This window comes from Pseudopipra pipra, chromosome 1 (assembly GCF_036250125.1).
Source record: "Pseudopipra pipra isolate bDixPip1 chromosome 1, bDixPip1.hap1, whole genome shotgun sequence".
In the NCBI taxonomy this organism is placed as follows: Eukaryota; Metazoa; Chordata; class Aves; order Passeriformes; family Pipridae; genus Pseudopipra; species Pseudopipra pipra.
The window spans coordinates 29,409,221-29,433,271 of record NC_087549.1 but is presented as its reverse complement, the minus strand read 5'-3'; the positions used below and the strand labels follow the sequence as shown (position 1 = coordinate 29,433,271).

The 24,051-nt window shown below is 39.4% G+C and overlaps 1 protein-coding gene across 2 annotated transcripts in view; it reads right to left on the bottom strand.

The window, feature by feature from the left end:
• Positions 1 to 24,051, bottom strand: part of TPD52 (tumor protein D52) — a 119,094-nt gene that overhangs the window by 43,333 nt on the left and 51,710 nt on the right. For both annotated transcript variants that reach the window (XM_064650167.1, XM_064650198.1), the window contains exon 2: positions 16,960 to 17,141. In XM_064650167.1, coding sequence (XP_064506237.1) covers positions 16,960 to 17,141 — 182 coding nt within the window. The remainder of the gene's footprint in view (positions 1 to 16,959; positions 17,142 to 24,051) is intronic.

The following is a 24,051-nucleotide window of genomic DNA, read 5'->3' as shown; positions in this document are numbered from 1 at the left end:
TAAATGTTCAGTCTCATTTGTCTACTCTACAGATAATACAGCTTATGAGAACACTGATTTAGACCATTGCGTCTTTTAGATAAACATTATTCCTTGGTATTTCCTTTATAGTAGAAAAAATCAGTGGCTGCTGAAAAGGAAATACTCTATTTCGATTATTTGTTTTAAGTAGAGAAATGGGCAAATGGTTTAGAAGATAGAGCTACAGAGGTGAGAAACAACAAATTCCTAAGACTATCTAGTATTTTTATGAACTTAATACATCTACTAGGAATGCATAAATAGAATTTTCTGTATATTTGGAAAAATTCGTGTTCATGCAGAGGCAGCAAAGATACTGTATACAGTTGATATAGCCTACAAATGTCACTAAGGAAATTTATTCCTTCCTGCAGCAATAAATATCGAACAGCCAAAGAGTCAGATAATTGTGAAGATGTAATTTAACTGTCTTTTGCTGGAAGATGGACTTGGTCTTTCCCTACTGTCCTCTGCCTGTAACACATGATAATGCCAACACATTTCTGGATACACTTGAAATATTTTTAGTTTGCACTTTTTTACCCTTGCTTCTTGCATAAGAAAGCCAGTTCGTTCCCTAGAGGCCTGTAAGGAGTAGAAAAAGGTAGAAATCAAGTAAAAAAATCAACCCACAGAGAGAGAGAAAAAGCTAATTACACTACAGATGTACAAGACCATTTTAGAGATCCACAAAACAAGTAGATCCCCTTGAATCTGAGCAGATCACCTTTTTTCTCTCCCTGCTCCATGAGTGAAAAACCAGCTCTTCTCTGTAACGCTGGACATGCCTTTGAAGAAAAATGTTTCATTCCTTTGGCAATTACAGTCCTCCCATAACTATGGAAGATTTTATATATATATTAAAAAATATATATTCGCCACAAAATGTAGCACCTACTCTCCCTGTTGCATGACACTCCACATTGCAACAGCGCTTCAGAATAATTGACTCCAAAGGAGCAGCACAGGGATGCAAACGCAAGGAGAAGCAGCTAACCATTAATTCCTGCATGAGATCCCTTGAAGCAGGGATTTATCAGCTGGCTGCATTCCTCTCCTGCTCAGCAGCCAGGGCTGCCCAGCACTGAGTGTGCTCCCAGCTTTGATGTGCCATGAAAGTCACCCCAGGCCATGTAACCCTCTCTTTTATTTTCTGTAGAAGGTTGTTGTCTATCCCAACCACTGAAAGTTGCACAGGACAGAAAAGCAGGCTGTTTTAATAATTATGTATGTTATGTAGAGATCTCTTCCCTCCCAGCAGAAGGGGGGAGAGCAGAAGGGGATGAGAGAGAGGATGTGCCAGACTAATTCACATGCAAATGTGCCTAAGTTCCAAAGTACATTAAAAGAAAAAGCAGTTCCCTAAAATAATTTACGGCCAGGAATGTTTTACTACCCTTGTACACCTACCACTAAGTTTTGAAATGCTGGCCTATTGATAATGAAGGTTTGTTATCTAGAAATCCTGGCAACTCTTCCTCTGGGGACCAGAACCATTGTAAGCTTCTCAGTTTAGAAAAAAAAACAGTTAATGTGGTGACTATTTGCAGAACTGTACTGCACAACAGGATGATAGAAGTATTTTGCAGCTTCTCTAGATCTAACCCTAGATCTCCAAAAACCCTAAATAATAACAGCCAAGCCTGCAGCTATGGGAAAAATGTGATGCATAATGTAGCAGAAATACCCAAGTAACTGCATTCGGACTTATTTCTGCCTACATGGATAAAGTATCCACCTTGTTGACCTGTCAGTCTCGCTAATCCACCCTCTATTTTCAGTTAATATCATTAAAGTTCAGCGCTTGAGAGCCTGGAGGGAGAGGCGAGCACCCCATCCCCTTTTTCCACGGGGCGGTAACCAGATGTCAATGGCCGCAGCTGTGACTACATAATTACCTGTTTGCATGAACGCGGACCGCAGTTTAGATTTAATAGGTCAGACGACAATGCAGCAAAACGCATTTAGCCTACGATTACCCCTTTTCAAACATTCTCTCGCTCGCAACTTCGACCCTGGGAACATTGCGGGCACAGACTCGGGTCAATAAGAAACATTGGCCGGCACAATGGGGCTGGCCTCAAACAGCGCTGTTGACAGACACCGGCACAAAGGCGGTGAATAGAGTCCCCCTCAGTTCTCACACAGAGCGAAGAATGAGTCAGTGTACTGCCGCTTTAGTGCTCTGTTTGTACAGTGTATACAGCTTTTGTCCCGCGCCACTGTTCGACGCTCAATGGGGGCTAAAGAGCCGAGGAAGTGAAGGCGGAAGAATGGCTCTGCGCTCACCCCGGCAGCCAGCGGTGGATCCCCGGCGCTGGACGGCTCCAGCGGGAAGCCAGGAGATGCCGGTCACGCGGCTCCCGCCGCCCCAGCGCTCGGCCGCGCACATCGTGCTCCTGACCTCGGGCGAAGCCTGCGTGCGATGTCGCTGCTCTGGAGACAGCCCGGTAGTTTTAAGCAACGTGTTCCATCTCCTTCAAAAACACAGTAATGTGCCCTCCTGCCCTTCCCTCCCACCATGACACAATTCACGGCTGCCACTTCAACCAAGAAGGAAAACTGAGCATGGGATTTGGAATTACAGTAGCTCTGTGTCCTTCCAAAATGTAACAATAACCATGTAGTTGTAGTTTTAAATCCCCACTGCAAATGCTTAAGGAAGTGAGAAGGGTAACAAAAGAAAACCACAGCTGTACATCTGTATTTCACACACAACATTTAGATTGTGCAAATAAAGGGTCAGGGAAAATTTATCACATACATATTGCTCATGAGCCTCTATATTAGTTATCTATTAGCAGAGAAAAAAACCCACTTCATGTAGATCATTGCTATTCTTCAAACAATGATTTTTGTCAACTTCCCCTTTAGGGAAACAGCACTTCTCTTATTTAAATTACCATGCTTATAAGCACGATTAAGAAACCAAAGTAGCCCTCTAGCACAATGTCAGAAGTGTTATCTTCACCTGCTTTATATCACAGAATCACAGGATAGCCTGGGTTGGAAGGGACCCTAAAGATCATCTAGTTCCAACCCCCCCTGTGGTGGACAGGGACATCTTTCACTAAACCATATACAAAGTATGCAGACTATGAGGAGAGGCTGAGGGAGCTGGGGTTGTTTAGCCTTGAGAAGAGAAGGCTCAGGGGAGACCTCATTGCTCTCTACAACTACCTGAGAGGAGGTTGTAGGCAGGTGGGGGTTGGTCTCTTCTCCCAGGCAATCAGCAGTAGGACAAGAGGGCATGGTCTTAAGCTGTGCCAGGGGAGGTTTAGGTTAGATATTAGAAAGAAATTCTTTACAGAGAAGGTAATCAGCCATTGGAATGGGCTGCCCAGGGAAGTGGTGGATTCTCCATCCCTGGAGGTTTTTAAGATGAGGCTGGACGTGGCACTTAGTGCCATGGTCTAGCAGCTGTGGTGGTAGTGGATCAAGGGTTGGACTTGATGATCTCAGAGGTCCTTTCCAACCTGTCTGATTCTATGATTCTATGATTCTATGATTCTATGATTTGGCATTGTCTCATATCACATCCTTGTCTTTAAACTGGAGAGGCATGGATTTGACAGATGTACCAGTCAGTGGATAAAGAATTGTCTTCGACGGTCACACTCAGAGAGTTGCAGTCAACAGCTCAGTGTCCAAGTGGAGACTGGTGACAAGTGGTGTTCCCCAGCGGTCAGCATCGCAACAGCACTAACACCTTTGTTGGTGACATGGGCAGTGAGATTGAGTGCACTGTCAGCCAGTCTGCTGACAAGACCAAGCTGTGTGGTGCAGTCAACACACTGGATGGAGGGGATACCATCCAGAGGGACCTTCACGGGCTTCAGAGATGAGCCCATGTGAATCTCACAAAGGCCAACAAGGACAAGTGCAAGGTCGTGCATGTGGCAGACAGTTCCAAGCACAAGTACAGGCTGGGCAGAGAATGGATTGAGAACAGCTCTGAGAAGAAGGACTTGCAGGTATTGGTGGACAAGAGGCTCAACATGACCCAGCAATATGCACTTGCAGTCCAGAAAGCCAACTGTGTTCTGGGCTGCATCAAAAGAAGTGTGACCAGCAGGTTGAGGGAGGTGATTCTTCCCCTCTACGCTGAGACCTCATGAGACCCCCACATGGAGTAGGGCACCTGTCTCTTGTGCTGCCAATGTAAGAAGGACTTGGGATGTTGGAGTGACTCCACAGAAAGGTCAAGGACATAATCAGAGGATGGTGAGGTACTGGACCGGGTTGCCCAGAGAAGTTGTGGATGCCTCATCCCTGGAGGTGTTCAAGGCCCAGCTGGATGGAGCTCTGAGCAACCTGATCCAGTGCAAGGTGTCTCCGCCCATGGGTGGTGGGGGAGTGTTGAAGCTAGATGATCTTTAATATTTCTTCCAACCCAAACCATTCTTTGACAAATCACCTCAAACCTCCTTTTTCATTTTTATTTTTTTTAAGCTTAAATCACTGCTTAGCAAGTTAAACCTAGCCTAACCTACTCCACACATTATTCCTTTTCACTCACTTCCTATAATTTAATTTTAGCTAAGTGTACCACTGGTGTGTACACGCTTAGCATACTCTTAATACATCTTGCAGAAGCAGATAAATATTTCACAAACCTTCACATTAGACCAATGTGTGATCCAACTCACCAAAAGTCCCAGAAAGGGATATTTTATTTGCTGCCACGCATCACTGCTGCTCTCCCAGGCTGGCAGCAGCAGCAGCTCTGCCTCCTGCCAAGCAGAGGATCACAGCTTGTTTACTGAGCTCTGTGTGGAGGAAGCAGAGTGCGTTTCAGTCTCGTCTCCAGCAGCCCTGTCAAGCCAGCTGCCAAGAACTGTCTTGAAAGGCTTCGGGGGGAGCAAAATCTAATACGTAGGTGGTAATAGACCGAGGACCCAAAGATGAGTGAGATGGTGCAGGCACTACTTGATCTGAAAGATTAAAACACCTTTAGGTAGCTTCAAATATATAAAGTCATAGGAAAAGAAGTAAGTGAACTCCCTAAGTGGAAGAACAGATTAACTACCAACTTATAATTAACACTGAGATTAGGATCTCTATGTTAATACTTGAAGTTAATGAGTACAAATTGCAAATAAATTAAACTTGTACGCTACTTACATTTCCTTATGATGTATGGAAAAGACCTGAAAAGTCTGACTGGGATTTCATGTTGTAGAAGATTATAATTTTTTAAAATTTTAATATTTAAATTAACACTCCATTACTTCCAGAAGATTTCAGACAGGTTAAATGTGTGTTGTGCATTTCCATAAAGAAATGCTTTATATAGTTTTATAGGAACCATGAAACTTGTTCAATAAGATCTCACTGCCTTTGCAAGAGCATGCCAGCTACTATGAAAATAAAGAACAAGCGGTTTCACAGAGGACATGTACACAATCCCTCATTCCTTCTAATAAGATCATTAATCAAAGAAAAATTGCTTAAGCCTTTTTTCCTCTACCCTACTAATGAAAAGTCACCAAACACTAATAAGTGATCAGCATTTTTCATTGTACCCAATGGTTATTTCTCTGCCTTTAGAATCGTATCTCAATTTCTTGGTTAACTGGGTACATGCTCACACAGTGTGACCACATTATGTGCACTTTGCCATGTGATCAGAGCCTGCCAAGTCTCAAAGCAGATTATTTAAAATAGAGCTTCAGTATTTTTCAGAACAATCCCTTCAGGATGTGGAGGATTGGGGGCGGGGAGGTGTTATTTCTCACCCAAGTTGGGTGACTGGATTTTAAGTTCTTTATACAAAAAAATAAATTGTTGTAAAATGCTAAGATGGGAAAATAGAAAATTTGCCTCTCTTGACAGCTATCACAGAAGGAAAAAGAACTTTGGTTTTGTATGAAAAACACCCCGTGACTGGCTGTCAACATACTTTGTATTTCACTGACCATAAATCATGACTATGTTCAGCAAGTTCATAAAGCGACAGACATCTGCATCCCTGCTTGGCTGCTATCATGCCTAAAATGCTGACAGAACCACGGCAGCAGTGACCACACACAGACTCCAAAATCTATTAAGGCAAGTTTTAACAGCTACTGACTACTCTTAGTACACTTTCCCCCCTTTTTTCTCTTTAAATGTACAAGTCTTTACTTACACTGCAGTTCTTCCAACACAACAGCAACACTGCCTAGAATTTTAAATTTAATCTTGAAAATTTAAGGAAAATCAGGCAAGCAAATACAATAGCAAGGACCGAGTTACCAAATGCTCCTTACTCAGTAAGGGCAATTACATACAACCTAAGTGTCACTTTAGTTCTATTACCTCTATTTTTTCCTCCAAAACATTTGATTCACAAATTATACTCATTTGTTATTCCCATCCTTGCTCCAGACAAGCGCATGTGAAGAGAGGCAACAAGGACTGTTGGTTTTGTTAGCATATTAGTGAGCAGAAAAGGAAAATAAAGTAGTCTTAAATAACAGACATGCAATAAAACATTATTTATCTTTGCCTCGAAACACCCTGTGTTTTTTAATTGATCTGCTGAGCTGGCTAATAGCAGCAAAGCAGCTGAATCCCCTACACAGTTCGGCAACGCTCAGCTTTGCTTTGTAGGAATTTACCTGCTTTTGTGCCCTGGTTGGATAACGGAATCTAAACAGGCTGACGAGGAGTTACAGAAAGCATCAGGGAAAGAAAAGCATCTGTCAAGGGTTTGGTGTGTAGGAGTAACAGAATTAATTTTATCAGTCTTTTGGGCCTATTCCAAGCGGCAGTCAACACCCACTCCTCCCTCTGATGAGACATCCCTCTGTACCGACCAGTGACTTCAAATAAAAATGCGTGACTAAATAAATCATCAATGGCCACAAACAGCTTTTAAGTATCTCCAAGGCTGGAGATTTCACAACCTCCCTGGGCAACCTGTAACCTGTGCCAGCGTTCAGTCACCCTCACAGTGTAAAACTGCTTCCTGAGGTTCAGAGGGAGCCTCCTGTGTGTTGGTGTGTGCCTGTTGCCCCTTGTCCTGTCACTGGGCACTATTGATAAGAGCCTGGCTCTGTATCCTTTGCCCCCTCCCTTCAGGTGTTCATACACATTGATGAGATGATCCCTCTGAGCCTTCTCTTTTCCAGGATGAACAGTCTTTCCTCATTGGAGAGATGCTCCAGTCCCTTCATCATCTTAGGGGCCCTTCAGTAGACTTTCTCTTGAACTGGGGAGCCCAAAACTGCACACAGCACTCCACGTCCAGCCTCACCAGGGCTGAGTGGAAGAGAAGGATCACATCCAGCCACCTTCTTGTCTAACGCAATCCAGGACACCATTCAGCTTCTTTGCCACAAAGGCTCACTGTTGCTTCATGTTCAACTTGGTGTCAACTTGGACCCCCTGGGCCTTTTCTGCCAAGGTGCTTTGCAGCCAGGTGGCCCCAGCATGAACTGGTGCCCGCGGCTGTACCTTCCCAGGGGAAGGACTTGGCACTCATCTGTGTTGAACTTCAGGAGGTTCCTCTCAGACCATTTCTCCAGCCTGTCAAAGTCACTCCAGGCAGCAGCACAACCACCTCATGTAACAACAACTCCTCTGAGTTTTGTACTCCAGGATAACTTGCTGAAGGTACACTCTGTCCCATCACTGAGGTCACTAATGAAGATGTTTAACAGGACTGGACTCAGTACTGACCCCTGGGTACACAGTTAGTTACCAGCCTCCAGCCTGAGTCATCTTCATATTATATAGCAGACTGAGAACGATTACCAGTGAAATAATTCTGTACAACATCTCTAGCTTTACTAATACTAACAATTTAATCATCTTTCTGACATTTAGTGTCTTAAAGTCTTGGTTCTTATAGTTATACAGTTACACAAGAAGATCAATTGCCTTTTTTAAAAAAAATTCGTTTTAATTAAAAATTCCCACTCTGCCAAGTAAAAAAAAAAAAGTGATGTGAACCAAAAGACTAAATAACCCAAAAAGACATAAACAAAAAATAAAACCAACTTTAAAATCATGATTCGTGGGAGGCCTGACTCATGCCTTCTGAAGAGCTCGAGGTTGATATATATTACCTGCAGTGTTTCCCTAGCTGTGTTAACTCCCTTCGCAGACTCACTTTACTGAAACTGTTCCAGAGGGGTGAATAATTACCACTCCATGGTTATATGATAGCATTAATTTTCCTGAGTAAGATCTATGTTATATGAGGACTTATAATTCACATTTGGTCCAAAACAACATTAATTCAGTTTCTCAACCTAGAAACTAAAGAGCTTCTGTCTTTGGGCAAGTCTACACTTCTCAGAGGATTGCTGTGAAGAGGCCATGAGCTAGTTTAGACCGAGCTGGCTCCCAAACTAAAATCAAAGGCCACATCAGCACAGCACAGCACAGCGCAACTCATTATGCTAAGAAGAGGGTTTAGCACACAGTTACACCCAACCTAATAAAAGCAGTTACGCTGCTTCAATAACCTGGCCTGCTTTTTCATCTAACCCTTACTTCTGTTACAGGTACAGGTCAAACTGACCAGACTTTCACAGCCAGAAACATGTGCAACTCGCTCTGTGGTTTAGTAAAGTACAGTTCCCTGTACCCCTAAGAAGTATCACATGCCTGTAAAACTGGCATGACCCTACCTCATCCACTGGCATCCAGAGTCTCTGATCAGCAAAACATGTTGAGGAGCGTTAGAGTTTTCATAATCTTCTGTATCTGTAATGGCTAAGGTTTCTTGAGCCTTGTCTAGCTATTGAGGAAATTAATTATACTTTACTAGGAGTATTTAAGTGAGAGAGCTCCTCCCTGTGTGCTAACAGCAAGGCTTTCTCAAAGGTGGTGGGGGGGTAAATTTTCAAATATGCTGCACATGGAGATTCAACTCATTTATTCTCATCAATCTCAAAACAAAATACTAGAAACAATTTTAATTCTTCTGCCAAGTCATGACTTCATAATTCTAGTTTCTGCAGTTCTTGACAGCTAGCACCTGGATCAGAGGAAAAGAGAGAGTTAACCTACCTCTTCTCCTATGGACAACACTCAAGCATTCCAATGCAGTAATAAGTTTCCCAAGCCACTTTTTCTTCCTATCGTGTATGTGTGCACGTCCACATATGAGAAAAAGTGTGGCTTAAAAAGTATTTACAGACTTTGACATTGCCAAAAAAGCTCCAGGCCACCTTATGGACTGCTTTGTTCTCCCAAGACGTTTTACACAGCATATTCCATCTCCCATTTATCACGATGCCCTGGAAAGACAGAGCTGGCAAAATGTTTTTACCAGTAAATGCTACTAGTTTTGTGAGGTTTTTTTTGTTCCAAAGGTCATCAGATCCCATAACTCCCTGCTACCTTAAACTAATGACAGAAGCAAAAACTAAAATGAAAAAATTATTAGCAGGCTCACATGCACTGTTGAGGCATTAATCCTAGGTCTATGCCGTATATTCCGTACCAAATGCTGTGCAGGGTGCCTCATTAATACAGATTAGTTGTAGTTTTGATAACCAACACCTGTCACATGGTATAATTACATTAACTAAACTCTGAAGTACCCATCTGGGATGAAAAACTTACAGTGTAGTTCAAAAAAATGTTTACAGACTCTGGGCTCCGGGAACTCTGGAAGCACAGTCTTGTGTATTACAGAACCACACAAAGCCAACACCTCCATTTGTGGTTGAAAATAACCACTGAAGAATGATATACAGTGGGTGGCAAAAACAGTCACAACTGTAAAAAACCAAGCAAATAATAAGCTGTGTCCATAGGGGATAAAAATGCTGTAATTTCCAAAATGCTATAAATAAGTTGGAGGTTATTGCTGCAGCACACAGACCAAGTTTGCAATCACAGGGCTATTCTTCATGTCTGTTTTAAAAAAAGCGAGCTGAAATTGTTCGACAGCAGACAGAGTGGCACCGTGTGCATTGTTTGGGCTCCCAGCGATGGTGAATTGCACTATATGGAAGCTTTGTAGAAAAGGGAGCTCCTGCCACCTCCTTGAATTTAGTCCTCTTCAGTATAAACAATAAGGCTTCCTTTTTAAGTTGCAATGTTTGTATGTGGGAACAGGACATCATCAGTCCTGCTTCCCATTTCTCCCTTTCCCATTTGGGTAAAGTTGGAGACCAAAGGCTGACCAGAGTGCCAAAAACCAAGTTTGCTGATGACTAGTGCAAACCACCTTGGTCCTCAGAGAATTTCAACATGACATTTTCGTAATTTTAATCAGAGAAAAAGACTGGTTTTCACAGTGTGGAGACCAGCTGTCTGATTATGTTTTCCATAAAAGATACAAACTGGAAGAGATTCAGAAAAGTGTATGTGCACATTTCGTTTTGTACTTCAGCAAATTTGAGCAGGTCATAATTATTCAACAATTCAAAAATCATAATACAGTCTAAGTTCATCTTTCAAAATGCAGGGGAATTTTGCCCTCCAACAAGCAGGTGCTTACCTGACAGGTAGGACAACTTGGAAGCCAAGGAGGATGAGGAAAGAGCATGGAAGTATGAAGACTGCTTTGATTTCAGATAGCTATTTAGTATTACAAATGTCAGCAATATGGCACTGATAGATGTAAACCGTCTGACATTACAGGCACAAAGGAAATCACTGTCATATAAACTTAAATTCTCCCAAGTTGCTTACTTACGTCACTACTTTTTTTTTTGACAGGTAACAAATACTTTCCAAAAACAAACAAACAAACAAACAAACACTAACAACAACAAATCAGAGCTGGTTACAAAAGAAAAGACAAAATGTTGTGTGAAAGGACAGGTAACTATTGATGTTGACTAAATAAGACTATAGACATAAGTATTTTAGTAAGTTTTGTAATTTCTGCTTTAATTATGTATAAATGAGCAAAAATTATTTACAGAACTTTCCAAAAGTATTAATAGAAGGTACATATTATATACTGCTGCAATACAGCCACCTCTAAAACATTGTGACTGCTTAAGAAGACACAACAGAACTGCAAACTCTAACAGTTCAGTGGCAAAATATTGGTAAAAAACTGAGCAATAATATGTACGCTAAAAAAGACTTACTAACTTCTATAATACTGAATAGATTTAATAATATAAAACTGTAATTAGTTAGAAATCTATGTTATATTTACATTGGAAATATAAATATAAATACATTGGAATATATTAACAATCAGTATTGAAAAAAACAATACAAAGAATGAACCTGAAAGGAGTGCAAATATTTAGCAATGGAGCACATGAACGAGGCAATGGGAAAAAATGATGATGGAAGGAAGGAAGATAACGCATTCCCTGTAAGAAACTGGTTACACATTTTCTCCATTTTCTTATAAGAGTTTTTCTACTGTATGGTTACTACTAGATAGACTTGTAAGAAAAAGATTGACTTGCTGGGAATGAAAACCTAACAGAAGGGAAGCAGGGAAGGAGGAGAGCACCGATTTAATGCCAATGAGCTACCAGCAACAATGTGAACACACAGAGAGAATGAGAAAATTCTACTAGTATAGTTACTGTGTTCATGGGAATGAGTTTACTGAAAGTGGGAGTTAAAAAAATATTCCTCAGAGGACCTTGAGCCCTTTCTACGCAAGACTACATCACAAAAATCAGAAGCAATTTTGGACACTAACCCAGTATCACGTGCATTTCATCAGTAACTTCAACATGCATTTATAATTTAAAAAAAAAAAATCACTAAGTGTCTATAGGTTTCCAGTCTCTTTCTTATGACCTGTTTTCTTCTGCATCTGCACAAGTTTGAAAATTGTACTTGCCAAAGCACCATTTATTGTATCACTTGTACTGCTGGTTAGCAATTACCTTCTTTCCCCTCAAGAATTACGCATTACAGATAAATGCTATTTTGCTGGCAACAGACAGCAAGAAGGAAGTAGACCACTGTAAAAACAAACATGTACAACTAAAACCAGCATTACTGCAGCAAGATATGTTTCCTTTATATATCACATTACCTCTTTTTTTTAGCAGTAATAGTTCCATCAACATTCAGAGCTTGACATGAAAGCTGTACGATGTGCCAGGCTGCCAGAGCAGCATTACTGCAGTCAGCAGCAGTACAGGACAGGGAAGAAATACATACTCTAAGGAAACCATCGTTAAGTCTCCACTGCCACCAGATACATATCCTGTAGTGGCCCATACTACTTCTCACAGATTTTGCTCCCAGTTAGTCACAGACACCAGGCTGAACATTAATTTTATGCCTGTGATTCCTCTGGCAAAGAAAGAGTAAAGGCCTTGGAGACGGGAGCTGGATGCTGGGTCTCTCTCTCAGTCCAGCACCCTGACAGTTGTCTGGTCTCCATTTAATTTTGAAGGAAAGTTAGAAAGGTTATGTCTTCAACGTCATCTCTCTAAACCTTTCCATAGTAATCCTGCACCATGACATACATAACAGTCAGGGAAACAAGCGTTCAGCAAGCAAAGAGTGCATTTACCACACCGACACCTTCCCTTGTGCAGGTATCTTTGCCACACACCCAGAGCAAGATGCTTTGTGTGAGGCAGCTCAGTCTGGCTGAGATGCACTCAGTGTTGAAGAAACATATTCACATGGCATCAAAATGGAGTAGTTAATTCCAAACTCACCCTCCAGGGTAACACACAGGGACTTTGTTTACTACACAAACTGGAACTAAACCAAATGGTGTCTTATTGAAATCCTTCCCCCTGAACAGCATTTCTCTCCATGGACCTCTGTTTCTTTTTTTACAAGTTCTTTTATGTCAGTATCAACTTAAATTTAAGACTGTCTTAATAAAATGAATATGCTAGAAAACAACCAGCCTTATTCATATTACCTAATCTAAAAAGATATATTATTTTAAATTGGATTCCTTTCTGCCCTTATCTACAAAATATTTTAAAAATAGAACAAAGAGAAGAATTTAAAATGTTTCCCAAATAAAATTCACCTTGGCAGTCATTCAAACAGAGTAAATATTTTGATACAATTTGTAGAAAAAGCATTAGGTAATATTTTATGATGCTCATTAAGCTGTCACGTTCTAAATCACGACCAGCATCAAATGATTTCTTCCCTTCTCTACTATTTAAGTTTGGCAAATACACACTGTATAAAAGGTGTCAAGTAAAATTGCCACAGGATATACTGGAAATCCCTGCACCAGCTGCATACTCAAGCATAAAGGAAGTATCTTTCTGATCCTACAGCCTGATAATACTGGAGTTGCTGGAGGGTTACAGCAGTCTTTGAAAATAAAGCTTCATTACACTGGCATGGAGAGGTGCAGTTTAATCCTCTTTGGAAGCTGGTCCTGCAATCCTACATTTTAGAAAATTGCTGAAAGCCATTGTGCTTTTGATGGGAATTGGTCATTAAGAGTACAGGTGCAGACCATGCAAGAGGCAGTGTCAGCACAGTTCCTTCCCGTCTTTTCTGCTTCTTAGGAATTCCATCTGATAATGGCAGAAGCAGGTTGTAACAGCACCTTTTTGCCATGGATAAAGTTGTTGCTCATTTGGAGATATAAAACAGATACTTTCTCCTTTAGGACTTCATTTCCTCTGCATGTTAAAAGAAAGAAAAAAATATACCAGTTTCTTCCCATAGCTGAAAAGGAACCTTACTTTCCTACAGATACTTTCTCATTTGTATAAACTTTGGATACTTAACAGAATTGATATGTTCTTGGCATAAAATGCAAATTTAATACAGCATTTAAGTCAAACTGTATCAAGAAACATGTTTTTACTAATTATAGTATATCTTTAATAAGTCCAGCATATATTACATGCGATTTTGAACTTGTAATGGCAATAAATACTCCTGACACATTAAATAAATCCAAAATAAAACACTGCTGAAATTTATAATCAAATACACCCTTGCCTGACCCCAGTGAAGTTTTACCAACAACATGCTTCATCTCTAACTAAGCTGATGTATTCTTCCAGTATCAATACCACCAATGCTGATAGCAATTCTATGAAACAGCTTTCCCAAAGAAGGAAAACAATCAATGAGAACCAAACAAAAATGGCTAGCAGATTCTTCAAATGCTTATTGTTTAAATTTTGCATCATTACTGTTCTAAGGTTTCTTTTACTTAAAGTTTGTGGTGGTTTGTTTGTTTGTTGTTTGTTTTAAAGGTTGACATTTCTTTTAGTAGAACTGATGGAAAAAATGTATTTATGGAGCTACTTTAAATTTTCCAAGTGAGGGACACCTTTTTTCATAGTCACGTTTTTACTCAAGACAGTCTTTAGGGTGGAATCCTTTTTTATGGCCACATGGTGGTAGCACTACAGGGTCTTTCACATGGACATTCCAAGAAATCACAACTGTTAGGAATCAGACTGAGCAGTTTAAGATAACAAGTTTTACAGACAAGAACCTCTTGCAGACTTTTTGATTCTTTTCAAGTAACCTGTAGCACTTTTGAAGAGCACAGGACATCATATAAGAGAGAAAATTTTATTACAGTATCATGAAAATAGTTGACTTCTGGTGAGAAAAAAGCAAAATGACCAATGAAATATCAAAAGCACATGTCCTCACAAGATACTTCTTTACATAAATGGCAAGAGAGGGTTTTTTCCCTCTAAAGATGTTAAACTCATATTTTGGAGGTGTTGCCAAAAACCTGAAAAGACAGTACAATAAAACTGAAAATCAGTATCGGAATACAGGTACTAAAGAGCCATGTTCAAGACTGACTTCACAAAAATGGTATCATGAATTTCCATGTCTGAAGATTAAATCTGGTTCTTCCGTCCTGAACTGATGGCCTCCAAAAAATCATCTGTTATCTGTAAATTAAAATGCCTGTTCTTCTCCTTGGCACTAACAATAAACATTTTGCAAGCAGAACAGTAAACAGTTCTACTGGCTACATGAACGTACAATATGGTGATACAGTCACTTTTGTCAGCAAGTGAATTAACAGAAATAAGGGTAACAAAAACGTTACTGCAGTCACCAGTGTAAGCTGGCACAGATCTAAATACACACTGCAAATTCTACCCAGTTACTTTCAAGCTTTGGTAGAAGACACTCTAGTTTGACCTTTATGCTGGTGATCAGAAGCAGTTATTGCCTTCCAAAGGCACCAAAGTGTGCACCAACAGACTGAGGAGCAGATGAAGCCTCATTCAAACAACCAGAAGCCACCTCATGATTGCAGGCCTTGATTCTCATGGGGGACTTCAAGTGTCCTTATGTCTGCTCAAGCAAAAACAAACACAGAGGGGAGTGAGCAACCAGAGAGAGTGCCCTGGTGACATTTTCCTACCAGCAGTGCCAGACAGCCCAAGCAGGGCAGGTCTTCTGCTGGCCACGTTCACTCATGGGCAGCTAAGAACTGGTTGGGCACATCGTAGCTGATGTCAGCCTCAGCTGCAGTGACCACCAATGAGAGCTTAAACACCGAGGGAAAGTGAGAAAGCCAAGTGGCAGAAGAGAGATGTGGGCTTCAGAACAGTAGGCATTGGATTATTCAGGGAAGAGAAGGAGCTGTCCTGACGTGATAAAGTGCCCAGAAGAGGTCACTGATCTATAAGGACAAACTCCTCAATGCTCTAGAAGGGTCCTTCCTAAGGTGCAGAAGTTGAGCAGGCCTGGCAGAAGGCTCCTGCAGCTGAATAGGGAGCTTCAGTTTGAACTCTACCACAAAACCAAAATGAATGGTCATAGATTGAGATTAATATAGAAGAACTCCTCAGGCATGCAAGAATGGCCTTGAGAAAGGCAAAGCTCATCTCAATTTAGCATTAACAAGAGATGCAAAGAGGGCTTCATCAGTAGAGCACCAGCAAAAGACTATGAAATTCTTCATCTGCTGTCAAATTTGACAGGCACAAAGGACTCAGTTCTTCCTGGGATATCAATCACACTTGCTTTGAAAGTCATAGACCTGTCAAAAAAAGGAGGTTGAGTACAAAAATGCTCTGATAAAATACTATCAGAGATTTGCACACAAATGTGTGATTATTTTTGTTAAACCTCTTTTTGTTAAATCAGCTATTTCAGAACTGATTATAACGGGAATCATATTTAATGTTTTAGAACCAGTGATGTTGCAGATCAATAAAGATGCTCCTCCTCTCTCAGGGAAAAAAAGAGGAAAAAGAGATGGACTAAAATATTCTGATGCTATGAATGCAAAAATATGGTATTTTGCCTACGTATTAAAAACTAGGTGCTAAAGCAACCTGGAGACAAATTAAATAGACAAGAGATCTTTGAATAATATATAATCATAACATGCAAAAGACAGTCAAGAAAGTTTATAAATACTATTTCCACTAGAATTCATTGCTTCCTTATCTTTTAGCTCTCTAACTACTGTATTCTTGAGTGCAGCTGTTCTAGTTCCACCACAGTTGTTCTACCTCAGGACACAGTGAAACTTTATGCCAAAATCCATATAAAGTCACCTGCTACAATTTGGAATATTTGACCACATTAGCACTGATCATCTGCTATGAACCATATTATCACAAATAACATGTAAACTCCCCAATAGGTCACCTCATGTTTACATATTTAGCATAGATAGCTCCTGCCCAAGAAGCAATTTACATGGGATTAAAGTTCCACATCCACAAAACTCACAAGGATTTCAATAAACAGTGCTTGTTTTAACAACTCTGATGATAATTATTTCTCTTTTCTCCAGTGACAAAACACCCAGTAACTTCCTTTGCCCATCATAAGTTGGAATAATGTAGATAACAATAAAGCAAGTGTGCAAAGGAACCTCCATTCCAGACAACGATGTCTGAGCTACACAGATCTGTTTGTGATCATACTTTCATTCTGCACAATATGTTATCTTCCACAGTTTAAACCACAAGATTCATACAATATATCTAAGCTTAGTCCAGAATGGTCAAGTCCCTTTGGCTAAGCATTTCACTGTGTTATTCACATATGTTAATCACCTACCGTAACTTGATTACTTACTTTCCATCAACTTCTGGTCTTTTGCACACACAGTGAAACTTGCCACCAAAATCTATATAAAGATCATCTTCTACAATATGGAATATTTGACCAATGGTAATTTTATCTTTGGCAGGCCCCATCTGAATTAAAGGAGAGCGTCTCAACATGGATGCAAAGGATTCTGATTTCTCTGAAGGAACCTACAGACAAATAAGAAAAAAAAGAAAAAGCATTTCATAAAACATGCTATCCGAAGGAGGAATTAAATAAAACTTGTAACATACAAAAAGGCTTGATTCATTGAATAACAAGTAAAGATTTCATGTGTATGGTACATTTTTAGCAAGACTTCTAAGGAGGCATCTCGTACATTTCTCCATCTCCGACCATTTTACACATTAAAGGTAAAGCTTTTATTAATTGAGTCATAGAAAAACATCACACTGCACATCTCCTGAAAACATCGGCAAGTTCTACTATTGGTTAAGTAAGTTAATTTAAAAATGCATTCCAAATGTAGGAGGTGCTCCTGAAAAGAACTTTGCACATCTCTTTGTTATCTCCTCTGTGAAAACCAAACCAGAATTAGTACTTTGCAGCTATTCATGCAACCATTTAAAAATGAATAGTACTTAAATCATTATTTTAAAGAACAAAACCATTCTGCCAAGGCAGCAAAAGCAGAAAGCATGCCCAGGACTAATCCAATAAATGAAAGAAAAAAAAATTTGAACCATCACTTCTTTCATTTTTCACTCTACAAAATCAAAGTAACTAAATAAACAAAACACCAGTTTCTTCTCATAAAGCTTTGAGAAAATGGGAGAACATAAATTCCTCCTGCTATTCTTCATGGAGAGAGAGATCTCTGTTCTGTGACCTGAGAAAGCTGACTATCATAGGCTTCCCACTGTATGCCAGGTGAAAATATCCAGCTATATCAAAGTGAGACTCAATCTCACATATACTTTCCCTGATATACTACATTTGACCACTTTTTAAGATTACTGCCTTTGAAAAGCAATTAGTAAGAAAAGCCTTCTTGCTAGTAACAAATGAAATGGGACAAGCATTTTGGAAGCAATACCTACCTGAAGGTGAATCTAAGGAAATAATAATATAGATGGCTAAACAGATGGAAAAAATTACAGCCTATTAATTTTTCCCCACATTTAGCAGTAATTAACTGATAATAATTACTTTGTGCAAGATTTCAAACTATTTTGGAACCAGCAGAAGAACTAAACTGAACAAAATAATCAAGCAAGTTAAGGTTTAGTGATCTGCTGGCTTCAAAAACACACTTTCCCACTGATTACTTCAAGCAGATGCTGAAAATCCATCTATACTTTACATGAACAGAGAATAATGCCATCATTTTCCACTTGTACATTTGGAAACTTTTATTCTTGGGGAAGTCAAAACATGAGACAGTTTTGAATTCCAGCTCTGCTGGAAGGCACAAATAGCACGAATTTTCTGATGGGACATAGCCTCAAGAATCATAAACTGGAGATCTGACACCTGGTAAATTTGCTGCTTCAGAAACAGGAACTGTTAAATGTGGCATCCCAAGGACAAGGGCTGAACAATGTGCAACACGCACACACACCACATAAAGAGCATCTGGCAGTGGTAAACCACAACAGAGCAGTAGGACTTTACACAGGAAAGCTAATATCAGATAAGGTTCCAAACATAGAATTGTTTGAATTTCACAATGCAGTCTGAATTCAAATACATGAAAATTAATTATACAGGATGCATTTGTAAGTGCTCCAAGAAAAAAATACAACACAGAGGAAACAGTAAGAGGAAGTATTTAAATTTGATTTGTCATATTAATTAAGGGGGCAGTAGGAAACTTTAAATCAATATATAAATTGTAAGCTAGAAGAAAACATTTCAACATTCACATCCCCCTCAAAATGACTCTGTCTGGGAAGGAGTTTACAAATCAATCATCATATTGAAATACCAAAACCTGTTTCAAGGGAAACTAAGGTACAATAAAGTGCAAATTCAGTGGTTTACCACTGAAGGGCAAAGGTAAGAATATGGCAGCAACATATAAACTCCGGATGACAAGGACTACTATCATTTCATCCCAGAATACTTTCCGTTATCCTTCAATGCAAGGCAAACTAATACAAAAATCAGTCTTAAAAAAAAACAACAAAAAACCCACACACAGAGGCAGGCAAGTGACATCGTTTGTAGGATATATGTGGACAAACACATAGAGCAGCTTTATTTGGACATTTCAACAGGAGATAAGGAAGTCCACCTATGGTTTCAACTAATTTAATGAATGCTACTGAAATCAGACACTACAAATGAACTGCCTTTTCCTACATGTACATTACCTGGAAAAAGCCTGAGCTACTAAAGAGGATCAAGAGAACTGAGTTTGGTTTGAAGGAGATTTTCCTAAGTTATCTACAAAGATGGCATTAGTAATGGTCATTGAGCAACACTGAGATTTCTTTGCTAAGCAATTAATACAATTCAAAGTAAATTCCTTCATCTCTTGGCAGTTACACCCGTGAAATGGCATTCACCTCATTCATGTTCTCTTCATACAATGGCACACTGGGTAGGCTCTGTACACTTAAAAAACTTCACAAGCAGCAACTTGAAGATGAGTACACTAATATCCTGTGGATGTCCTGTTTTCATCACCTAAAAATGGTCCATTCTAGTTAATACCAACCCTCTCCTTTATTTCCCTGACAGGAAAAAATACAGATACAAAATTCTCCCCTGTGCAAACTTGCCTGTGAAATAATCTCTGCACACAACACACAAGTGCTATCTTTACACACTCACAGATGTGCTCATTTCTTATTAGAACACAGATTTAAGTAAAATACAGATGTTAAAGTACAAAGTAATCCTCTGCCATTCTTCACTGTGGAAAATTTTCCAAGAAGCTATTGGGAATCGGTTTGAATTCTATCACAGGCCTACAAGTCTGCAGTGTTCTCTATTCTGCGTCATGGAGAGGAACTTCTCAAGAGCACAAACAGCTAATTTACATATACAAGAATCCTCAAGAGACGCCATTAGTTACTGCCATCAAGGACTATTTTGTGGACAGTCTAGAAATAGAGTGAGACAAAATGCAGTATTTTCTCCAGTTTTCTGCATAACCTAAAGGAGATCTCATTAAACAGCAATTTATCTCAAGCATTTAATGACATTTTGAGTGCTTTCCTCTATGATTTCTAAATCTCCTTAACTGGATTCTCCACAGCAGCATTATAGACAAACAGTAAGACTGTATAATAAAGGGGTAACATACTTTATTAAACACTCTACTCTGGTTCTCAAGGAGTGTTGACCGCGCAGTTCTGATAGATAATGCACAGATAATATGTCAAGTTGCAAAAACTAGAGAATATTACAGAATTCAGAAGCACAAATGGCACATTCTTTTCAAGTACCTGAAGTATAAAGGTTTTTTTCACCTCCTCCTTCTTAGATGCCATTTGATTTTCCGATTTCTGGATTTCAAAGTTTTTCACAAATATTTGGACACTTTTCTGCACACATAGTTCAATAAAAAGCAACAGCTCTTTCAATAACAGAACTCCAAGATGATACATATTAACCAGAGAGTGGGAAAAGTCAAAGATTTAAACCCCAGTAAGATCCAAGTAAAAGAAGTAACTCCAGTAGAGGAATGTAACATACTATTTCTGGAGCAAAGCCTATGACTGTACAAGCAGGGAGGTCCTTTCCCACCCACTGAGCAAAATATCTCAAAACCCAGGCTTCGTGCCTTCTGTTTGCTTGCAAAGGCAAGTAGCATGCATGCTGGAATGTGAGATGTATGGATGAGACACGGAGAAGAAATGGGAGATTGGTGATCTGATTGCTACAATTAAGGGGTGAGTGACATAAACATCAAGCAGCATACAAAGAACACAACCCTCTATAACTATCAAATTTTGTTTTCCTCAGCATTGTTTTCCATAGTTAGAAAGATTTTTCTGCCCAAAGAAACAGTTTAGTTACATGAAACAACAAAATGGAAAAAATTATTTGCAGTAACAGGTTAGTAGGATATCACAATAGCTAAAGGCCCCAACAGCTTGAATACCAAAAAGAGGACTGGAAAAGGCCCTGAACAACCTGAACCAAGTTTGTCCTGCAAGGGGTCTGAACAGATCAACTCCTGAGACAACACGTACTATTTCACTTAGGAAAGACAACTTGGAGCCTGCTACAAAGAATATTAAACCAAACCCCAATATATTAAGCTACCCACTGAACAAGTATAAATTGATAAGGCACTTATTTCAACAAGTAACCTCAGAAATTTCGCTATGTTCTTCCAGTCCAGCAGACCTTAATTTTCCATACCTTTTAACTACTGGAAGTGTGCACTGTTGCTTAAATATGAACCTAAATCCCATGAATTTTTTAAGTGTCGCAGGCATTACCAGGGTAGTGGCTCATAACGATTCATGCAGTTTATTCTTCCTCTCTAGGGTACTTCTACTACTTTTTACTCAAATGAATGCAACACGTCAAAACTCCATTGTGCAGAAGAATATCACCTTAAAGACACCAGGACCAACTCTGACAATATACCGCAAAATGTGACATCCATCAGTTAATGGCCTTTCACCCACAAGAAGCACAACAGGCATAGCCAACTCAAGAACTCTCTTGAATTTATCAAAGAACAATCATCAAGCTTTGTTTTCACCAATAAGGTCTCCTTGCACACTTAAGTTCTCCCAAGAAACAATGCTGAAGACTCAGGAGGAGCACTACGAGGACTGACATATGACTACAGCAACTGAAATTTCAACATACAAGCATGCAAGCAATTACAGCTTCAAGTGCTTTCTCGAGGTGCTGCCTTCTTTTTATACATTAAACTATTTGGTCTAATGCTGATAACTCTTTATTGAGAAGTTCCATGTATTTTATTCTGGTCTCAGAATATAATCACTCAAATTTTAGCCCTCATGCCTTTAACTCATCACCGAGATGGACAGCTCTCAGTCTCCCCTCAACCAAATAAGTTCAAGTACCTTATCTACCTTTAACTTTGAACATGTTCATAACGTTGTGCCTAGCAGTAATCAGGGATTTTATTGCCTCAATAAACATTAATAACTACAGTATTATACAACCTACTCCTTCAAAGAAGGCTTGTGCCTACCATTATTTTTTCACAAGCTACAGGTCTGCAGGCCAGGGGCTCACTTACTTCCTTATTATCAACAGATGTGTAAACAATAAAGAGGAACAAAATACTTGTACTTGCAATATACTGCATATGACTTGCTTATATTTTGTAGTACTTGGAGGAACAGGTTGCCCAGAGAACCTGTGGATGCCCCATCCCTGCAAGCGTTCAAGGCCAGGTTGGATGAGGCTCTGAGCAACCCGGTCTAGTGGAAGGTGTCTCTGCTCACAGCAGGGGGGTTGGATCTAGCTGATCTTCAAGGTCACTTCCAACCAGGCCATTCTATGATTATATGAAATCAGAAATCTAAGATGAAATATGAATCAGGAGCATCACTTGGACTTTAATATGAACAGTAATGCAGAGACGGGAACCGTCTCTTCTCCATCTCTATTCTACTATTTGACAAACATTTGTAAAAAGTACCAAATTACTTGTTAAGCTCTTATTTGCCAACAGCAATTCATTTCATATGGTATTACAGGAGGACAGTTTGCAAATTGCTAGCTAATACACACCAATCACATATGGAGAACAGAAACCACAGACATCAGCATGATGCTCCAGTGACTCAAAGATGTCTAAGGCTATTTTAGAATTTTTTGAAAGCTGATGTTTAATTCTGCACTATGTACCAAGGCAAAATTCAAAATGCTGTTATTTAAAAACTCCTAATGTTTACGGATAGAACAGACAGGTGAAACTATGAACATAGTAGAAAACAGGAAAAGTGTATTAGACAGAGCTGTATAAGAATAAACTAGGACACAGGATTTAGCCAGCATACCATAACTAAATACAACAGCCACAAAATTCACCAACTAAGGCTCGTAAGCAACAGAACGTCATCCCACTTACAGCACAGTTATAGCCAAAGACTTGGTTTGGTTAAAACTAGAGTTATAACTTTTAAAGTCCACTGTCTGGCATTTATTCCCCCCCAGAATATAGCTCTTTTTCCTCCCCGTTTAGTAGCCTGAGGCTTTGTCCCATAAAAATATATATATATATCAAACAACTGAAGTTTATGCTGTTTCCCCACAAATTCAATTTACAACCCAAAGTGGACAACCACAGACACAAGGAAGATCTCTTCAGTTTCCTTTAAGCAAAAGACTTTTCCATTTTATTTCATACAAACAGATTAAAGTGAAGAACTAATTTAAACTTCTTGTTAACAAAAGGTTTTGAAAATTAAATACTGAACAAAGCTGAAAAAAAGCGAGATTGGTGTTATTTAATAAAACTACTGAAGGGAAATAGTCCAAACAGAGAAGCATAAAATGAGGATCTGTGATTCAAAGCAGTAATTTAGGGAAAAATCTAATATTAATGACTGCAAATTCACAGAGAAGAGCTCTGAAAGCAATCAAGGAGAAAACTGGAAGCCTCCCTGCTAGTAAGCAAGAATATACTTATAAAAAGCTTCCTATAATCACTTTCTATGGAAAGATTGTTACAAGGCCAAATTTCTATAAAGACAGCACTTGCACACTAGGTTACATTATGATGACCTGAATTCTATAAGGGAATTATTTTAGTTATAACGATTCTAATCTAATATGAATTATTTAACATCTACAGGTCAGTAGAAGAAATATCAGTATAACTAAAAGTTCCAGCAGACACCATATTCCTCCATTTCTGTCCACTTTGAGTATGACCTGAAGTGCACCCTCAACGGCAACAAACTCCAAATTTTATAGTTTGGGAGTAAATATAAGTAGTGTCTGTACCCATCTTTTTGAAGGTAAGTTTTGAAGAAAGCAGTCAAGAGGAGAAGAAAACAGAACCACTTTTCAATACATGGTACTACAAAACCTGTGTTCAAGAACGCAGTGTGCACTACAAGTTTTTCCTCCAAATCTTTAAAATTTGGACGGGAAAAAACCTCAGATTTTATG